This window comes from Branchiostoma lanceolatum, chromosome 1 (assembly GCF_035083965.1).
Source record: "Branchiostoma lanceolatum isolate klBraLanc5 chromosome 1, klBraLanc5.hap2, whole genome shotgun sequence".
NCBI lineage: Eukaryota > Metazoa > Chordata > Leptocardii > Amphioxiformes > Branchiostomatidae > Branchiostoma > Branchiostoma lanceolatum.
Genome location: NC_089722.1, coordinates 32,305,515 through 32,321,207, shown reverse-complemented (window position 1 = coordinate 32,321,207; position 15,693 = coordinate 32,305,515). Strand labels below are relative to the sequence as shown.

General features: G+C 42.8%; 1 protein-coding gene across 1 annotated transcript in view; it reads left to right on the top strand.

Annotated features, from left to right (window-relative positions):
* The window catches only part of LOC136449252 (uncharacterized), a 65,230-nt gene that overhangs the window by 48,442 nt on the left and 1,095 nt on the right, over window positions 1–15,693 (top strand). Inside the window, exons 49-68 of the mRNA XM_066449201.1 lie at window positions 212–516; window positions 927–1,068; window positions 1,416–1,475; window positions 1,939–2,243; window positions 2,561–2,702; window positions 3,541–3,597; window positions 3,995–4,281; window positions 4,971–5,118; window positions 5,572–5,637; window positions 6,508–6,794; window positions 7,535–7,682; window positions 8,245–8,337; window positions 9,131–9,417; window positions 9,970–10,120; window positions 10,786–10,860; window positions 11,532–11,818; window positions 12,317–12,464; window positions 13,161–13,244; window positions 14,010–14,102; window positions 15,117–15,182. Coding sequence (XP_066305298.1) covers window positions 212–516; window positions 927–1,068; window positions 1,416–1,475; window positions 1,939–2,243; window positions 2,561–2,702; window positions 3,541–3,597; window positions 3,995–4,281; window positions 4,971–5,118; window positions 5,572–5,637; window positions 6,508–6,794; window positions 7,535–7,682; window positions 8,245–8,337; window positions 9,131–9,417; window positions 9,970–10,120; window positions 10,786–10,860; window positions 11,532–11,818; window positions 12,317–12,464; window positions 13,161–13,244; window positions 14,010–14,102; window positions 15,117–15,182 — 3,231 coding nt within the window. The remainder of the gene's footprint in view (window positions 1–211; window positions 517–926; window positions 1,069–1,415; window positions 1,476–1,938; window positions 2,244–2,560; window positions 2,703–3,540; window positions 3,598–3,994; window positions 4,282–4,970; window positions 5,119–5,571; window positions 5,638–6,507; window positions 6,795–7,534; window positions 7,683–8,244; window positions 8,338–9,130; window positions 9,418–9,969; window positions 10,121–10,785; window positions 10,861–11,531; window positions 11,819–12,316; window positions 12,465–13,160; window positions 13,245–14,009; window positions 14,103–15,116; window positions 15,183–15,693) is intronic.

Genomic DNA, 15,693 nt, shown 5'->3' with positions numbered 1-15,693 from the left:
ACAATTGTATTACAATTCTAAGCAAACAACAATGGCTCAACAGTTGATTATGTCTTGATTTCTGAAGTTTCATGAGCTAAAATTTCTCTCTCAGATAGCCTCAGAATGTCCTATTTAAGCTGCAATTTTTCAAAGGCTTCATACCGTGAAAGGGGGGAAACACCTTCGCTCGCTCGACATAGTGTGCATAGTGCATTTCTCGATTTTACAGAAACAGTGTCCGTGATCGAATCCATCCCACAAGAAGCTTTCACTGCTTCTTCGACCCTTGACGAGCACCACTCGTCCTTCTATGCCACCATCGGCAAGACGTACGAAGACGGCACTGCTGCCTTCTGGGCCCCTGCCACTGACGATGTCAACCAGTACCTGCAAATTGACATGGGCCAACCGACCCAGCTGTCCACCGTGGAGACTCAGGGCGCCGCCGGGCGCTTTGTCAGCACATACTACTTGCGTTACAGCCTGGATGGTGTCACATGGACAACGTACAAAGGAGATGACGGAGAGGATATGGTATTGAAAACATTTCTTATGTCGATGTAAAATTGCACAGTATAACCTTACGCTGTCTCTAAAGCCCCCCTCTCACTGGACCCGCGGCACGCTGGCGGCGTCGCTGCGTCCTAAACTGGATTTGTGTTACCGTGGCTTGACTTTATGATGGGAATATCATTCAAAACGTACAAGTATGACCAAAAAGGCAACAAAACACACAAAGCTTTAAAAGATTCATTTTTTTTGTCGATGAAATTCGTTGAGTGCTTTGCCAGCGTGCCGCGCGTCTAGTGAGAGGGGGGCTTAAAGGTTCCCGGTTGGTCTAGTGCAAGAGCTGTTTATTTTACCTTATCCAGTACTTTCATAGACTCATCTATTCTCTTGGAGTGAGGGAGTGTGCAAAGAAATGTTTTTATTTGTTCTCTCAGGTCTTCACCGGAAACAGTGATGATAGTGGAACGCAGAGTATAAATCTGAGCCGCACTATTCTATGTCGGTACCTGCGATTCTCACCACTAACCTGGGGCTCCGGTGGAATTGGCTTCCGAGTGAACACCAAAATAACTTCCAGTAAGTCGACAACATAATATCAAAAATATTATAAAAACAGTTACGAAAAATTTTTCTGTGCAATTTTTCTTTGGAACAGCCTTCCGCAATGTATATTTTGGAAAATGTTTTGCTCACTTAAAAACATTTTAAGTCAATGAGGATCTTTCAATTTGTTTCTTTCCTGTTTATCATTCAGAATGAAATTAAACAGGTGCTTATGACTGCCAGTGCTAAAGTATGACAAAGGCAAAATATATAATGCCTTTGTAAATCTAACAAATAATAAGCGGTAGACATTAGGCAGTCTTTACTAACCCTCGACATTGTACATATTCAACGGTATTTTTTTGTACCTTCTTTGCCAGCGTCATCGAAGACCTTTGCATATTACCTTCTGAACAAGTTCCAGAGAACAGAGCATAGACGTAAGTTTCCTATCCTTGATTATCTCAATTTTTACACCTTATTGTACGATAAGTTACCTCTAATTCTTTTTCTTTATAATCATTATGAATGAATGAATGGATGACTGAATGAATGAATGAATGAATGAACGCATTTATTGAAGCTTTGTACCAGTACGGGTCGTCGTGACACTAAAAATAACATACACATATATTCCACCCTTTCATGCCAGGCCAATGGCTTGTATGTTCCAAGCGACGGCCCTGGCGTACAGGCCTGCGAACCGTCCTTCTCGGTATGTTAGCTCTGTGTAGCAGTCAGCTAATCAGATACCGCCCCTCCTGTTGTTTGAGGGAAAGTTGCTAGCCAATCACGTTGACTCTTCACCGTAAGCGGCGACGTGATTGGCTGGCAACTTATTGTTGTCGTCGTTCACAATAAACCATCCATTCATTTGATCAATCTTCATCTTCGACTGTACAGAGTTCATCGCGGTCGGCAGTGCTTTGCCTGACTCCTCCTTCACCGCCTCCTCTAACCTGGACGATACCCACACACCCCAGTTTGCCCGCATTGGCATGACCATGCCGGACGGCTCGCCGGGCTTCTGGGCGCCAGCAACGGACGGTACCGACCAGTACCTCCAGGTGGACATGACAGAGCCCACTACACTACAGGGAGTCATGGTACAGGGTGCCCTGACGCGCTTTGTCACCAAGTTCACTGTGCAGTACAGCATGGATGGGACAGAATTCCAGCCTGTGACAGACGACAGCGGTGAAGCCTACGTAAGTCGGGCTGATTACATAGAACTTCATGAAAGTTCGGACTACATGCAGTTGTCCCCTTAGAACGTTTGTTAATGCATGCACTGATTACAAGTTACTCGTCTTTCGGAAAGGAAGCGTTTGGCCCTGTGAATGGGAAAACCCCATGCCTTGAACATCCGCACAAAACGCTCATTGAGGAGACCAAGGGTGATCCTGCATTCTTGGCAGAAAATGTAAGCCATTGCGAAGATACATTGTTCTAGTACCTCCCAAACGAAGAAAGGCATAGTGTGTCACCTCATCAAGTGGATGATGGGTTTGTCCTTTCGTTCCAGGTTTTTACGGGGAACACGGATGGCAATGCCCCCAGTATCCAGCCAGCCCCCGCTGAATTCACCTGCAGATACATCCGTTTCTTCCCAATGGAGTGGAGTCCTGGCGGCATCGCCTTCCGGATCAACATCCTCCTTAGTACAAGTAGGTCAACATCCTCCTTAGTACGAGTGAGTCAACATCCTCCTTAGTACGAGTAAGTCAACATCCTCCTTAGTACAAGTAAGTCAGCATCCTTCTTAGTACGAGTAAGTCAGCATCCTCCTTAGTACGAGTAAGTCAACATCCTCCTTAGTACGAGTAATTAAACATCCTCCTCAAAACATTATCCTCAGACGGAGTAAGTCAACATTCTCCTCAGAACTTTGTAGGCATCCTTTCACAACGTTCTCCTTAGACAGAGTAAGTCAACGGCCTCCTTAGAACGTTATCCTCAGACAGAGTAAGACAACACCCTCCTCGGAACATTCTATTCAGGCACCATTCTCCTCGGACAGAGTAAGGCACCATTCTCCTCAGACAGAGTAAGGCAACATTCTCATCAGAACGTTCTTGTTAGTCAGAGCAAGGCAAAATTCTCATCAGAGTAAGTCAACATCCTGCTCAGAACATTCTCTTCAGACAGAGTAAGTCAACATCCTCCTCAGAACATTCTTCTCAGACAGAGTAAGGCAACACCCTCCTCAGAACGCTCTCCTCGGTCAGATTAAGGCGACACCCATCCTCAGAACGTTCTCCTAAGTCATTATAAACCATTATCCTCATAAGAACATGCCAGGGTAAGACAACATCCTGTGCCAAGATAAGTCAGAATCCCCGTCCAATATACACTCAGCGCAGCAACATGGACAGGACCTGTTGTTGAGCGTTATAATCAGCACCATGGACAAGCATGTGGCCTAGATGGATACAAAAATGTAATAGTTACGTTAGATTGTCTGAATCATTGCTAAAGATGTTTGTCCCCTCTCTTTCATTTCAGCTGCCGCTAGAACATTCACTCTCCTTCACAAGACGACCACTCAAGTGACACAGCGAGGTATGTATTCAACACTGATATCTTCGTGCTAAAATATGAGTCACATTTATGATGCAATCGTATAAGACATCATAGACGTAGTCTCAGAAAAAAAGTCAACTTTCACTGAGTTTGTTCAAATATATTTGTAATTGCAATAGGCGTATGGTGACCAAATAAGACAATTACGTCGATCTCTATGCAGTGCGTAGTACATGACAATGGTGATAGATCTATCGCCCCAAAATTGTATATGATACAACGTATGACAACTTAAACAACAATTCAGGTAACGTACTCTGTTGAAATCCTAATGAGAGCAGCGTGAAAAAAAGATGTACGAACAAATGAAGAAACGAGACGATACAGCCTTTGACCATTGCGGGGATAAAGTTTAGTCCATCGATTTGTTTTGCAGAGCTTGTTTCCGCCGGAAGGGCCATACCAGACGCCTCCTTCACGACATCCTCCTCAAAAGACGAGGCCCATAGCGCCCACTTTGCCAACCTCGGGAAAATCGTCCAGGACGGGACGGCCCACTACTGGCAGCCTGCCACCGACCAAGCTGGGGAGTACGTCCAGGTGGACTTTACCCAGCCTCTGGAGTTCGGTGGTCTGGTGACCAAGGGTGGGGGAACCGGCTGGCTGACAAACATTCAACTGAAGTACAGCATGGATGGAGAGCAATGGACTACGTATGACAAGGTAAGTGCCAGCGCGAATGTTCTTCTTTCTACATTTTTCGATACCACCTATGGGTTTGTGGTTATGTCAGTGCTTTTGTTGTTTGTTTGTTTGATTGTTCGTTTGTTTGTTTGTTCGTTTGTTTGTTTGTGGATGAATCTTCGTGACACTTGGTATGTGGGAAGCTAGATAGGTGTCATCAATACACCGGGCAAGTTCAATTCAATTATGACCCAAAGAGGCTTTTATTGGTACAGCAGAACCTCTGCTTTTGCTATCTCGTTTTCTGAACATGCCATGTGATGATTCTTTAATGTCAAAATGTGAGAGTTCTCGGGCTCGGCAAGAAGCCTAGGCTTGGTCCCCCAATTGCAGTTCTTCATACGAGATTCCTGTCACCAGACTTTACAAGGCTTGGTTTCAAATAGTGTGTTCCAAGACAGCGTTTAGGTAGTTGCAGTCAATATTTAGAAAACATTGTATTACAGTAACCGTATGAGAAGAACGGGAAATTTTGATTTTGAGAAGAGATATCAAGCACGTCATTACTAGAATCAATATTTCTGGTAGATATTGTTGGCAAAATATTCAATCGAGCAAAAGCAACAACACGTATTGCCCGAATTCCATTCAAACGTAACTTGTAGTATCACAAGTACATCGTGATACCTCAAAGGACGAAACCTTACAAATCTGCCCCTTCCTGTTAGATCATCACAGGAAACACAGATGCAGACGGTCAGAACGTGCAGCCCTTAGCTGCCCCCATAACCTGCCGATACATCCAACTCGTTACTGTGGACGGGGGTTGGAGCGGCACCGGCATCGGTTTCCGGTTTGACGTCCTCATTACCAAAAGTAAGTACAGATCATATCTATAGTATAAGTCCTGTATATCGAAAAGCAAAGAGGGGTAAAAACTGCATTTCTGATTTTGAATATAGCTTATGTTCGTAAGTGAACATAATCCAACAAAAAGACTGCTATGTATTTGAAAAATAAACCATTCATCTATTGCTTGATCTCTGTATATCTATGTTTAGGAAAGCCATGATTTAATTGTACGTAATCATAAAAGGATATGCCATAATGTGAATATAGTTTACAAGGGATTTGTAATCAAACTGCCTGCGTCTTGGTTCAGCCACTTAATAAGTGAGTGGCACCGGTAGTCAATAAGATTATTTCCCAATCGTTTCAGTTGTAAAATCTATTTTACGACAGTCGATTTCCACATGAATATCATTGAAACACGAAAAAAAATGGTTTGAGTGCATTGCCTGAAGAAACGACTGTCTTGTCCCTCTATAGCTTCAGCAGCAAGCTTCACCCGGCTGCAGCAGGCCGGGTCATCAGCAACGACCACGCAACAACGAGGTATGCATGAATATGTTCACTCTGAACTTCCTTCAACCTATAGCGGACATCTATCACATCAAGACATATTCGTGCCAAACAACATAAAAACATAAACCTGATCTGAATATATTTAGCCAAAAGTATGACACAGCGGGATATGTATTCAAGATTTATTCAGAGGCACATGTAATCGTATACAGTATTGTAGACTTAAGCTCAGGAAAAAAAACTTTCAGTGAGTTTGTTAAAAAAATCTTTGCATTAGGTAATAGGCATATGGAGACCAATAACACGTTACGTCGATCTCTGTGCAGTGCGTAGTACATGATGATTAAGATAGATCTATCACCCCAAATATTTGTACATGAATTGATACAACGTATAGCAACTTAAAAAACAATTCGGGTAACGTACTCAGTTGATGGGACTAGGTAAAGTTAACTCAGTTGAAATCCTAATGAGGGAAACGTGAAAAAAGATGTGCAAAGTAACAAATAAAGCAATGAGACGATACAGCCTTAGGTAGCGTGCGTAGTCCAGTGGTTAGAGATCTTGCCTCTGGAACTAGAAGCCCCGGGTTCGATCCCCGCTGCGTCGCTCACCCGACATGCACGTGCACGCTACCGTCAAAGATCGCAGTCCTTAGGACGGGACGTTAAGCCGTGGTCCACTGTTCACTGTGCTTGTCGAAAAGAGCTAGGGGAATTTCCCCGGTACGATGAACCTGTAAATACTGTACATAGCGTCTGTCTTCTCTATCACAACCAGTGGAAGAGTAGCTCATCTGTTCATTGAGTTCATTTGAGCTAAACTGGTTCGAGATCCCTTTCCTTTCCTTTCCTTTGACCATTGCGGGGATAAATTTTGGTCTATCGAATTCTTTTGCAGAGCTTGTTTCCGCCGGAAGGGCCATACCAGACGCCTCCTTCACGACATCCTCCTCAAAAGACGAGGCCCATAGCGCTCACTTTGCCAACCTCGGGAAGATCGTCCAGGACGGGACGGCCCACTACTGGCAGCCTGCCACCGACCAAGCTGGGGAGTATGTCCAGGTGGACTTTACCCAGCCTCTGGAGTTCGGTGGTCTGGTGACCAAGGGTGGGGGGACCGGCTGGCTGACAAACATTCAACTGAAGTACAGCATGGATGGAGAGCAATGGACTACGTATGACAAGGTAAGCATCAGCGTGAATGTTCGCGTTCCTCTTTTTCGATGCCACATGGGTTTGTGGTTATGCCTGTGTGTGTGTGTGTGTGTGTGTGTGTGTGTGTTTGTGTGTGTGTGTGTGTGTGTGTGTGTGTGTGTGTGGTGTGTGTGTGTGTGTGTGTATGCGTGTGTGTGTGTGCGTTTGTTTGTTTGTTTGCTTTGTGGCAAACATAACTTCTTGAAGTTGTACGTGGATAAATCTTCGTGGCACTTGATATGTAGGTAGGTGTCATCAATACGAAGGACACGTTCAAGTAAACTATGAGCCCCCGTGCCAAGTGGCTTTTATTGGTACAGCAGAGCCTTTGGTTTTGCTATCTCGTGTTCTGGACATGCTATGTGATGATTCTTTGAAGTCAGAATGTGAGAGTTTGGTCCCCCAATTGCAGTTCTTCATACGAGATTCCTGTCACCAGACTTTACAAGGCTTGGTTTCAAATAGTCTGTTCCAAGACAGAGTTTCGTGGCAGAATCCTTAGGTAGTTACAGTCAATGTTAAGTCAACATTGTAGAACAGATATCAAGCACGTCATTATTAGAATCAATATGTCTGTCCTCTTGTGTTAGATATTGTTGACAAAATGTTCAATCGGGCAAAAAGCAACAACATACATTGCCCGAATTTCATTCAAACGTAACTTGTAGCATCTCAAGTATATCATGATACCTCAAAGGACGAAACCTCACAACTCTGCCCCCTTCTGTTAGATCATCACAGGAAACACAGATGCAGACGGTCAGAACGTGCAGCCCTTAGCTGCCCCCATCACCTGCCGATACATCCAACTGGTTTCTGTGGACGGGGGCTGGGGCGGCACCGGCATCGGTTTACGGTTTGACGTCCTCATTACCAAAAGTATGTACAGATCATATTTATAGTATAAGTCCTGTATATCGAAAAGTAAAAAGGGGTATGAACTGCATTTCTGATTATGAATATAGCTGATGATCGTAGGTAACACGTAACCCAGCAACAATCCTGTTATGTAAGTTTGAAAAATAAACTTTGTTGTGGAAAGCCATGAATGTAATATAGTTGTGCGTTATCATGTCATAATGTGAATATACTTTATAAGTGTAATCAAAGTGTAATCAAAGTGTAATCAAAGTGCCTGCGTCTTGGTTCAGCCACTTGATAAGTTGTTGTTAATAAAATACTTTCCCAATCGACAATCAATCAATTAATCAATTACTTTTATTCATTTCTGAAAGTGCCCTGTCGGCCTTAGCCGTTCTTCCCAGAGGGCCATTTTCAAGAGACCAGTTTTCAACAAGAAATAAAGTAGACAATAGAATTTCGCGATTTATCAGAAGAAAAAGGATCATGTAACAAAGGTATTGATTTGAATATCATTGAGACACGGAGAAAATGGTTTGAGTGGATTTCCTGAAGAAACGACTGTCTTGTCCCTCCACAGCTTCTGCAGCAAGCTTCACCCGGCTGCAGCAGGCCGGGTCGGCGACCGTGCAACACAAGACCATAACAGCGGCCATGCAAGAGCAATTGCGAGGTATGCAAGAGTATGTTCACTCTGAACGTTCTTCAACCTGACAACTCTCGCTCTCGTTCGTGAACTAGAACATAGAAACAAAGACCTGATCCGAAGACATCTAGCAAAAATTATGAAATAGTTGTAGTATCCGGTTTAAGTCATCACAGTGGCACAATGCAAGGCATTCCGGCGCGGTCTCATTTGTCGCAGGTAGTCGTACGGTTATAGTGTCATTTATGCATAGTATCTTTAAAGCCCCCTCTCACTCAGGACCCGCGGCACACTGGCAGCGTCGCTGCGTCCTAAACTGGATTTGTGTTACCCTTGGACTATCATGGGAATATCATTCAAAACGTACAAGTATGACTAAAAAGACAACAAAACACACAAAGCTTAAAAATATTCGTTTTTGTTGATGAAAGTCGTTGAGTGCTTTGTCAATTCGATCGGCCGCAGCAACACCGCCAGCGTGAGGGGCGTTTAACAGAACCAAACGCAGACAAGGATCGAATACAGCCTTTTAACAAACAATACAGCTGAATTCTTAACGACACACACACAACTATCACAAGAATGCGCACTGTTTGCGATCGGAAAACTCTCGTACAACGAATATGACCAGGACCTTTTTATGGCCAGAATTTATGGACTTAACTACCCACGATGTCATCAAGGCTACTGCATTAATTCCGAATAGCCAGCCTATCTCCTGGTATTACTGTGAATATACTAGAAATATATATTGATATGATGCTATATTTTGCATGTGCGTGTATTTATTCAACCTTTCAACACTTCCGTTCTTACCCAGCATTTGTGTCGATCGGAAATTTCATCCCGGACGGGTCTTTCACGGCTTCTTCGGAGCTAGACGCAGACCATTCCGCCGTCAGTGGAAACCTCGGGAAGGAGGTCCAAGATGGGACGAAGCTCTTCTGGGCCCCCAGCACAGATCAAGCCGGGGAGTACCTACAGATCGACCTGACCCAGCCTATCGAGGTTCGCGGCGTTGCCACGAAGGGAGGTGGTGGCCGCTGGCTGACCAAGATGAAAGTGCAGCACAGTATGGATGGTGAAGCATGGACCGACTATGCAGAGGTAAGTTCTAATCGTGGTCTCGTACTTTTGCCTTCGCCGTAGGCAGAAGGGTATATTTTTAGTCGGGATTTGTGGAGTGATGGTGTTGGCGATATAACACTTGATGCCATGGACGGATGTTGATGATCTTTGGTAGGTAAGTTTCTGTTGGAGAGACAAAGGTCAAGTTCGAAGATGGGTCCTCTGGGGGGTTCCTTTGGTGCTGCAGTGGACCTTTTGTGTTTGTTGGTTTGTTTGTTGGTGGCATAACTCGTTTCATTATATGTTTGCATCTAGTTACTCCTCCATAGTCAAGAGCATAAAATTGTATTGAATGCTTGAGAATGATTAATTTGCTTGCAATAACACAGGGTTTTGTTAACTTATCTTTAGTGTTACTAGCAGAGTCATCCTGAATTCTTGAAGAAGAAAAACCTACAACGTTTAATTGTGACAATACCTTTTCACCCGTTATAAAAATTGATTTAGAGCGCCTTATCTAGTACGTCTTCCAACTTTTAAATGAAGGTGAAAGATCATCCAAGAGCCCGAAAACGTTCTTAACCATTGCAGGAGATTCCAGGCAATACCGACGGAGAAGGCCAGAACCTACAGCCCTTCGGTGAGGATGGCTTCACCTGCCGTTATATGAGGTTCCTGACAGTAGCTGGCGGATGGAGTGCCGGTGGTGCTGGCCTGCGGGTCAGTCCTCTTGTGAGAACGGGTAGGAATGGACTAATCTTATTTTCGCAGGCCAGTTGTATACAGGCACTTTAAAACGTGCCATTAACCTGCGCTTCAAGTAAATCTGTCATTACCCTCCCTTTTATTAGTCTTAATCTCTTTTATTTTCAAATGACAAGAATTTGTTCCCTTGCAATTGAAACTATGTGCTATATACATATATGCGTTACCCTTCTGTACGTTTGGGACCGCATAGTGATGTCATCCCCTGTGATTGTACATATGTAAATACTTTGCGTTTGGGAAACCATTTCATTTATATGTATAAGCAGCAACCCCTGTGATGCATTGCTATGTGAACCAGTCAGAATTGCCTTGAAAAAGGTGACAGATGGTCATCGAAACGTCGGTGGAATAAATCTCTTGGTTGTATAGTCTTTTTTATGTGAATTACCAACCTGATGAAACTATTCACGTATGTGCTATATATACAACAAGTATACAATTTGTTCTTATATCTTGAGTTCCTCATGTAAAATGTGTATACAAATCTATAACGTCGTGACGATCTCTGTGTGTGTGTGTCTTTGTGCTTGACGGTTCTTTTTCTTGATGTCCCCCGTTTCATAAAAAAACATGCAAGTTGGCAGTTATTATAAAGAAAGGGAGAACATATTAGCCCATACTTTGTGACTTTTGTTCCAGCTGTGGCTAAACTCTTTGTGAAAGCCATGCGCCAGCACACGGAGTCTTCTATGACATCATCATCATCCAGCCAGGGTAAGAAGTACCAATGACTTTGTGTACCTCCTTTCAATCACGGTAATGTCTTGTACCACTGTAAACCACCAAACCAAGTCTTACTGACCGACTGGTCTAACATAATGTAAGCACGTTGTCTCAAATACGTTAGTTTTTCCACAATCATTACCTCCATGAAAAAGGAGGTATTGTTTTGAGTGTTTTTGTTTGTGTCTGTCTGTGTTTCCAGATGACTGTAGTCAGCATGATTCATGTACCTCTGGATGGATTGTGATGATATTTGGCATATTTGTAGGACTTAATTGGGAACACAAATGTCAAGGTCGATTTTGCGCCCCTGCATGGTGTATGACATTGATAACATTAATTAAAACCTAAGCTGTTTTTTCAGGATTTTTCCCAGGAAAATTTACTTTCTTAACATCATACAGTTTAAGACTTTTGTTATTGTATCATATACTAGAAATATTGAAAGGATGCTATGTTGTATGTCGTCTTGTTTAAATTTATAAAACTTTGGTAAACATTCGTTCTGCTCTATCAGTCAGCTTCTAACTTCGTGTGTGATTGGAATGATGTGAAAGGAGCGTGCAATCAGAGGACAGGCTGCCAAATGCTTTTAATTGCACAACAAACCATTCATTCATTCATACATACTCATGCATTCATTCAGTCATTCATACATTCAGCATTTATGTCGATCGGAAACCTCATCCCGGACGCGTCTTTCACGGCTTCTTCGGAGCTGGACGCAGACCATTCCGCCGTACATGGAAACCTTGGGAAAGAGGTCCAAGATGGGACGGAGCACTTCTGGGCCCCCAGCACAGATCAAGCCGGGGAGTATCTACAATTCGACCTGATCCAGCCTATCGAGGTTCGCGGCATTGCCACGAAGGGACGTGGTAACCGCTGGCTGACCAAGATGAAAGTGCAGCACAGTATGGATGGTGAAGCATGGACCGACTATGCAGAGGTAAGTTCTAATTGTCGTTTCGTATGTTTAATACCTTTGCTAGGAAGGTTATGTTTTCGGGAGCGTGTATCTAGTAATGGTTTTAGTCATCAATTCACATTCACACATGTCGCGAACAATGGCAGCCCATTGGCTGAATTGGAGTTTGGGCATTACAATTTATAGGACAGCAAAAATAAATTTGTCTATCCGTGTGTCAACACAATAACTTAAGAAGGCCTTGGTGGATTGTCTTGATATCTGGTTTGTGGGTAGGTCATGATAAGGTCTCAAAATGATTAGATTCTGGGCCCCATGGCAGCTTGTTAAAGTACTGCAGCAGAACGTCCGGTTTTGATATCTCGTGTTATGGGGAGAGTATGTGAGCCCCGGTAAACTTACTACGATGGCACCCAGGCCATAGTGAATCTTCCAACCAGCTAAATGAAGGTAATTATATATATAAGAGATGATCTAAGAGACCGAAAACGTTCCTAACCACACAATGTACCATTGCAGGAGGTTACAGGTAATACTGACGGAGAAGGCCAGAACCTACAGCCCTTCGCTACTGGCTTCACCTGTCGTTATTTGAGGATTCTGACAGTAGATGGCGGATGGAGTGCTGGTGGTGCTGGCCTGCGGGCTAGTCCTCTTGTGACCAGCGGTAGGAATGGAATAATCTTATTTTCACTTGCCAGGCATAATTTGCAGCACTTTGATACATATCGCCTGGTACTAACCTAAGTATGTTGGAAGCTAAATTTGTTTAAAGGCATCCAGAGCATTTTATGAGGCTTGAAACTACTTTTTACGGAGGTGGGTGGGGCTACGCTATCGGTCTATTTACACTAGGCACGTGAAACTGAAAGATCACCATGTAGCTTATTTTTGAGCCGCTTTTGAGCTCTTTTGATAAGAAATCTGCACGCAAATGTGGTAAACAGTGGCATTAAATTAAATTAATTTTATAAAGAGTAAAGCAAGTAGAATATTTCCAGTTTTCAAGCCTCATAAAATTTGGGTGCCTTTAAGCATTAAACTCTCACTATGGCACTTAAGCATTGTCAGTAACTTGTACCATAATGTTCACATATTGTCTTTTAGAATCCAGACAGTGTAGTGGGAGTATTGAGGTTTTGGAGAAATGATGTAAAATGTGTATGCAAATTTATTGTCAGGACCATTTGTGTGTGCGTGTGTGTGTGTGTGTGTGTGAGTGTGTGTGTGTGTGTGTGAGTGTGTGTGTTTGTTAGTGTGTGCCTGTTTTTTGAACCTTTTGTCCCCAGTTGCATACAAAGTCATACTACTCAGTGTTATTGTAAAGAGAACGTAAGCCCATACTGTGTGACTTCTGTTCCAGCTGTGGGTAAAGCCTACCTGAAAGCAATGCAGGCTCACATGCAGTCTTCTATGACACATTCATCATCATCATCCTCCAGCCAAAGTAAGAACTTTTATTCTATTTATCTATCTATTCATTCAGATTTACCACATTTGTGGAAGGATTGACATAACAGGTGACTATCACCTTTTCAAGATGTCAATCCAGACCAGACTGTAAGGTTTGGACCAACGCACACCGGGGCATGCCCCTACTCTTTTTCGAAAGGTGTTGTGGGTTCTTTAACGTGAACGGGGTGTGGCTCTCCCTAAACACGGGACCTCCATTTAACGTCCTATCCGAGGGACGTCCCTAACAGAAGCTAGGTATTACTCATTTACACCTGAGTGAAGTGAGGGAATTTGTGTTAAGTGCCTTTCCCAAGGGCACAACGTCCGGTCGCATATGCAGACATGTCTGAGGGCAAGCCGGGATCAAACTCGGGTTCTCTTGTTTGACGGCCAAATGTTCTACCCGTTACGCCACACGACGTCACGCAATTTGTGCATATTCGTAAAGGAAACTCCTCCCTTTATTTCTTGTACCCCTGTATACCACAAAAACCAAATGTAACCAACTGACTTCTCTTGCATATTGATAAGTATGTAAGTTATAAGTTAGTTTTTCCACAATCAATAAGATTAGGATTTGGTAATATCTAAACTGTTTGTAACTTTCATGTTCGCTGTCATTAGACACATCAGATCCACAATCTACTAGATTTCAGTAATTTTTTTTCATATCATTTCAGGAGTATCTTTTTTCTAAACCTACGATTTAAGAATGTTGTGTTCTATCCTAAGACTTGTGTTGTTCCCCCACTAACAGCTTTGGACTGTGCTAAGTGGAGTGAATGGCTTGCTGGGTTGATGGCTGGACCGCAGGGATCCATGGTCCCTCAGCTGGCACAAAGCTGCAAACGTGAGCACAGTAACCTACTGTACCGACTATATATAAAGAGAATTCAAACTCTACAACTGGATAAGAATTCGGAGATTTATTTCCGGACGTTTCGAGTGACATCCATCACTCTTCTTCAGCGTCACTAAAATGAACTAGCAGAACCAGTACTTATTTACAATAACAGGAAGGGAGGACTCCGCGTAGAACTCTCCAGTACCAGAGACCCTGCCCTCCCCCCAAGCAAAGGACAATAAATGTTCCTATGGTGTTGTCTTACCATAGGAACCCTCCCGTCTTATTTTACATTTCAATACCTCTTATGCATGACTGTGTGATTTGCCATGTAAAACCGTTTGTTCTAGTTATTGTAAATAAGTACTGGTTAGTTCTGCTAGTTCATTTTAGTGAGGCTGAAGAAGAGTGACGGATGTCACTCGAAACGTCCGGAAATAAATCTCTGAATTCTTAGTTTGAGTTTGAATTCTCTTTATATATTGGTCACCTGGATGTCTAACCTTCACAAATGTACCGACTATATACTACGTGACAGTACAGTCCTTACATACACAGTGTGCTAAGAAAGCGTTAAAGGCAACCCAAGCTATGTTAGGGTACGAAAAATCGGATTTTGAAAGTCAATTTATTTTGTCATCTCTATACAAACAACACTATCACAATGTATAGCAACGTCCATGATGCAAAATACGACGTTGTCGTCACTGAAAATCGTGCCTGGAGTTTTTGTAAGCTCGCAAAATTAAGGGGATCATCGTACAGCACGTTTTAGCACGGTTTTAACATCCTGAATGTATTTACACAAATGTGCTAAACAATGTTAGTAAATCTCACTACCATAAAGATTTTAGTATCTTAACGTCAATTTTTTTCCCTAATATTGCTTTGTTGCCTTTAACTCAGTTGTCTTGCCAAAACTTAAAAGAAAGGAAAAAAAAGTTGTAGTTGTAGTTGTAGTGTAGATAGATGTATTATGGTTTCAGATTTGAACTTGTTTTTGTTCTTTCTCCCCAACAGCGGTTTGGTGCAAAGATCCTGCATTTGCTGAAGCACATGCAGAATTAAAAGAACAAACCTGTGCAGGTAAAACATATTGCACTTTCCATAATTTCTGTTACATAATATCTACTCTCAAACTAGCGTGGGAAGCTACAGTTACAGTTGCCCTAAATCAGCACAATACAAAGAATAGCAGAACATGTCAGAGAAGTTTATGAACTAGGTTTCATTACCTTTTACTTTATTTGCATGTGTTGCATATGATCTTTTTTATAAAACCGTAACTATGACCACAGCAGTTTTCCGAACAGTTATCAAATTCTATATTCCTTCTAATCAATCTATGTTCCCAAATTCAGGAAAAGAAAGTTTCTATTTCTCAACAAGAATATAGTTGTTAGCCTCAACCAGGCCCTCCTACAGGGGTGTGGATTGTAGAATTCGTCAGAAAAAAGGAATTATTAGCCAGTAGAGTCAGTCCATGGTGAAGATCACATTTCGCCCCAGGCCTGCAAATAAACCCCTGGCAAATACTCTCCTTATAGCCGGCATAGTTAGTCCGGTAGAGACTAAGGTCTGGTGACAATCTCGAATA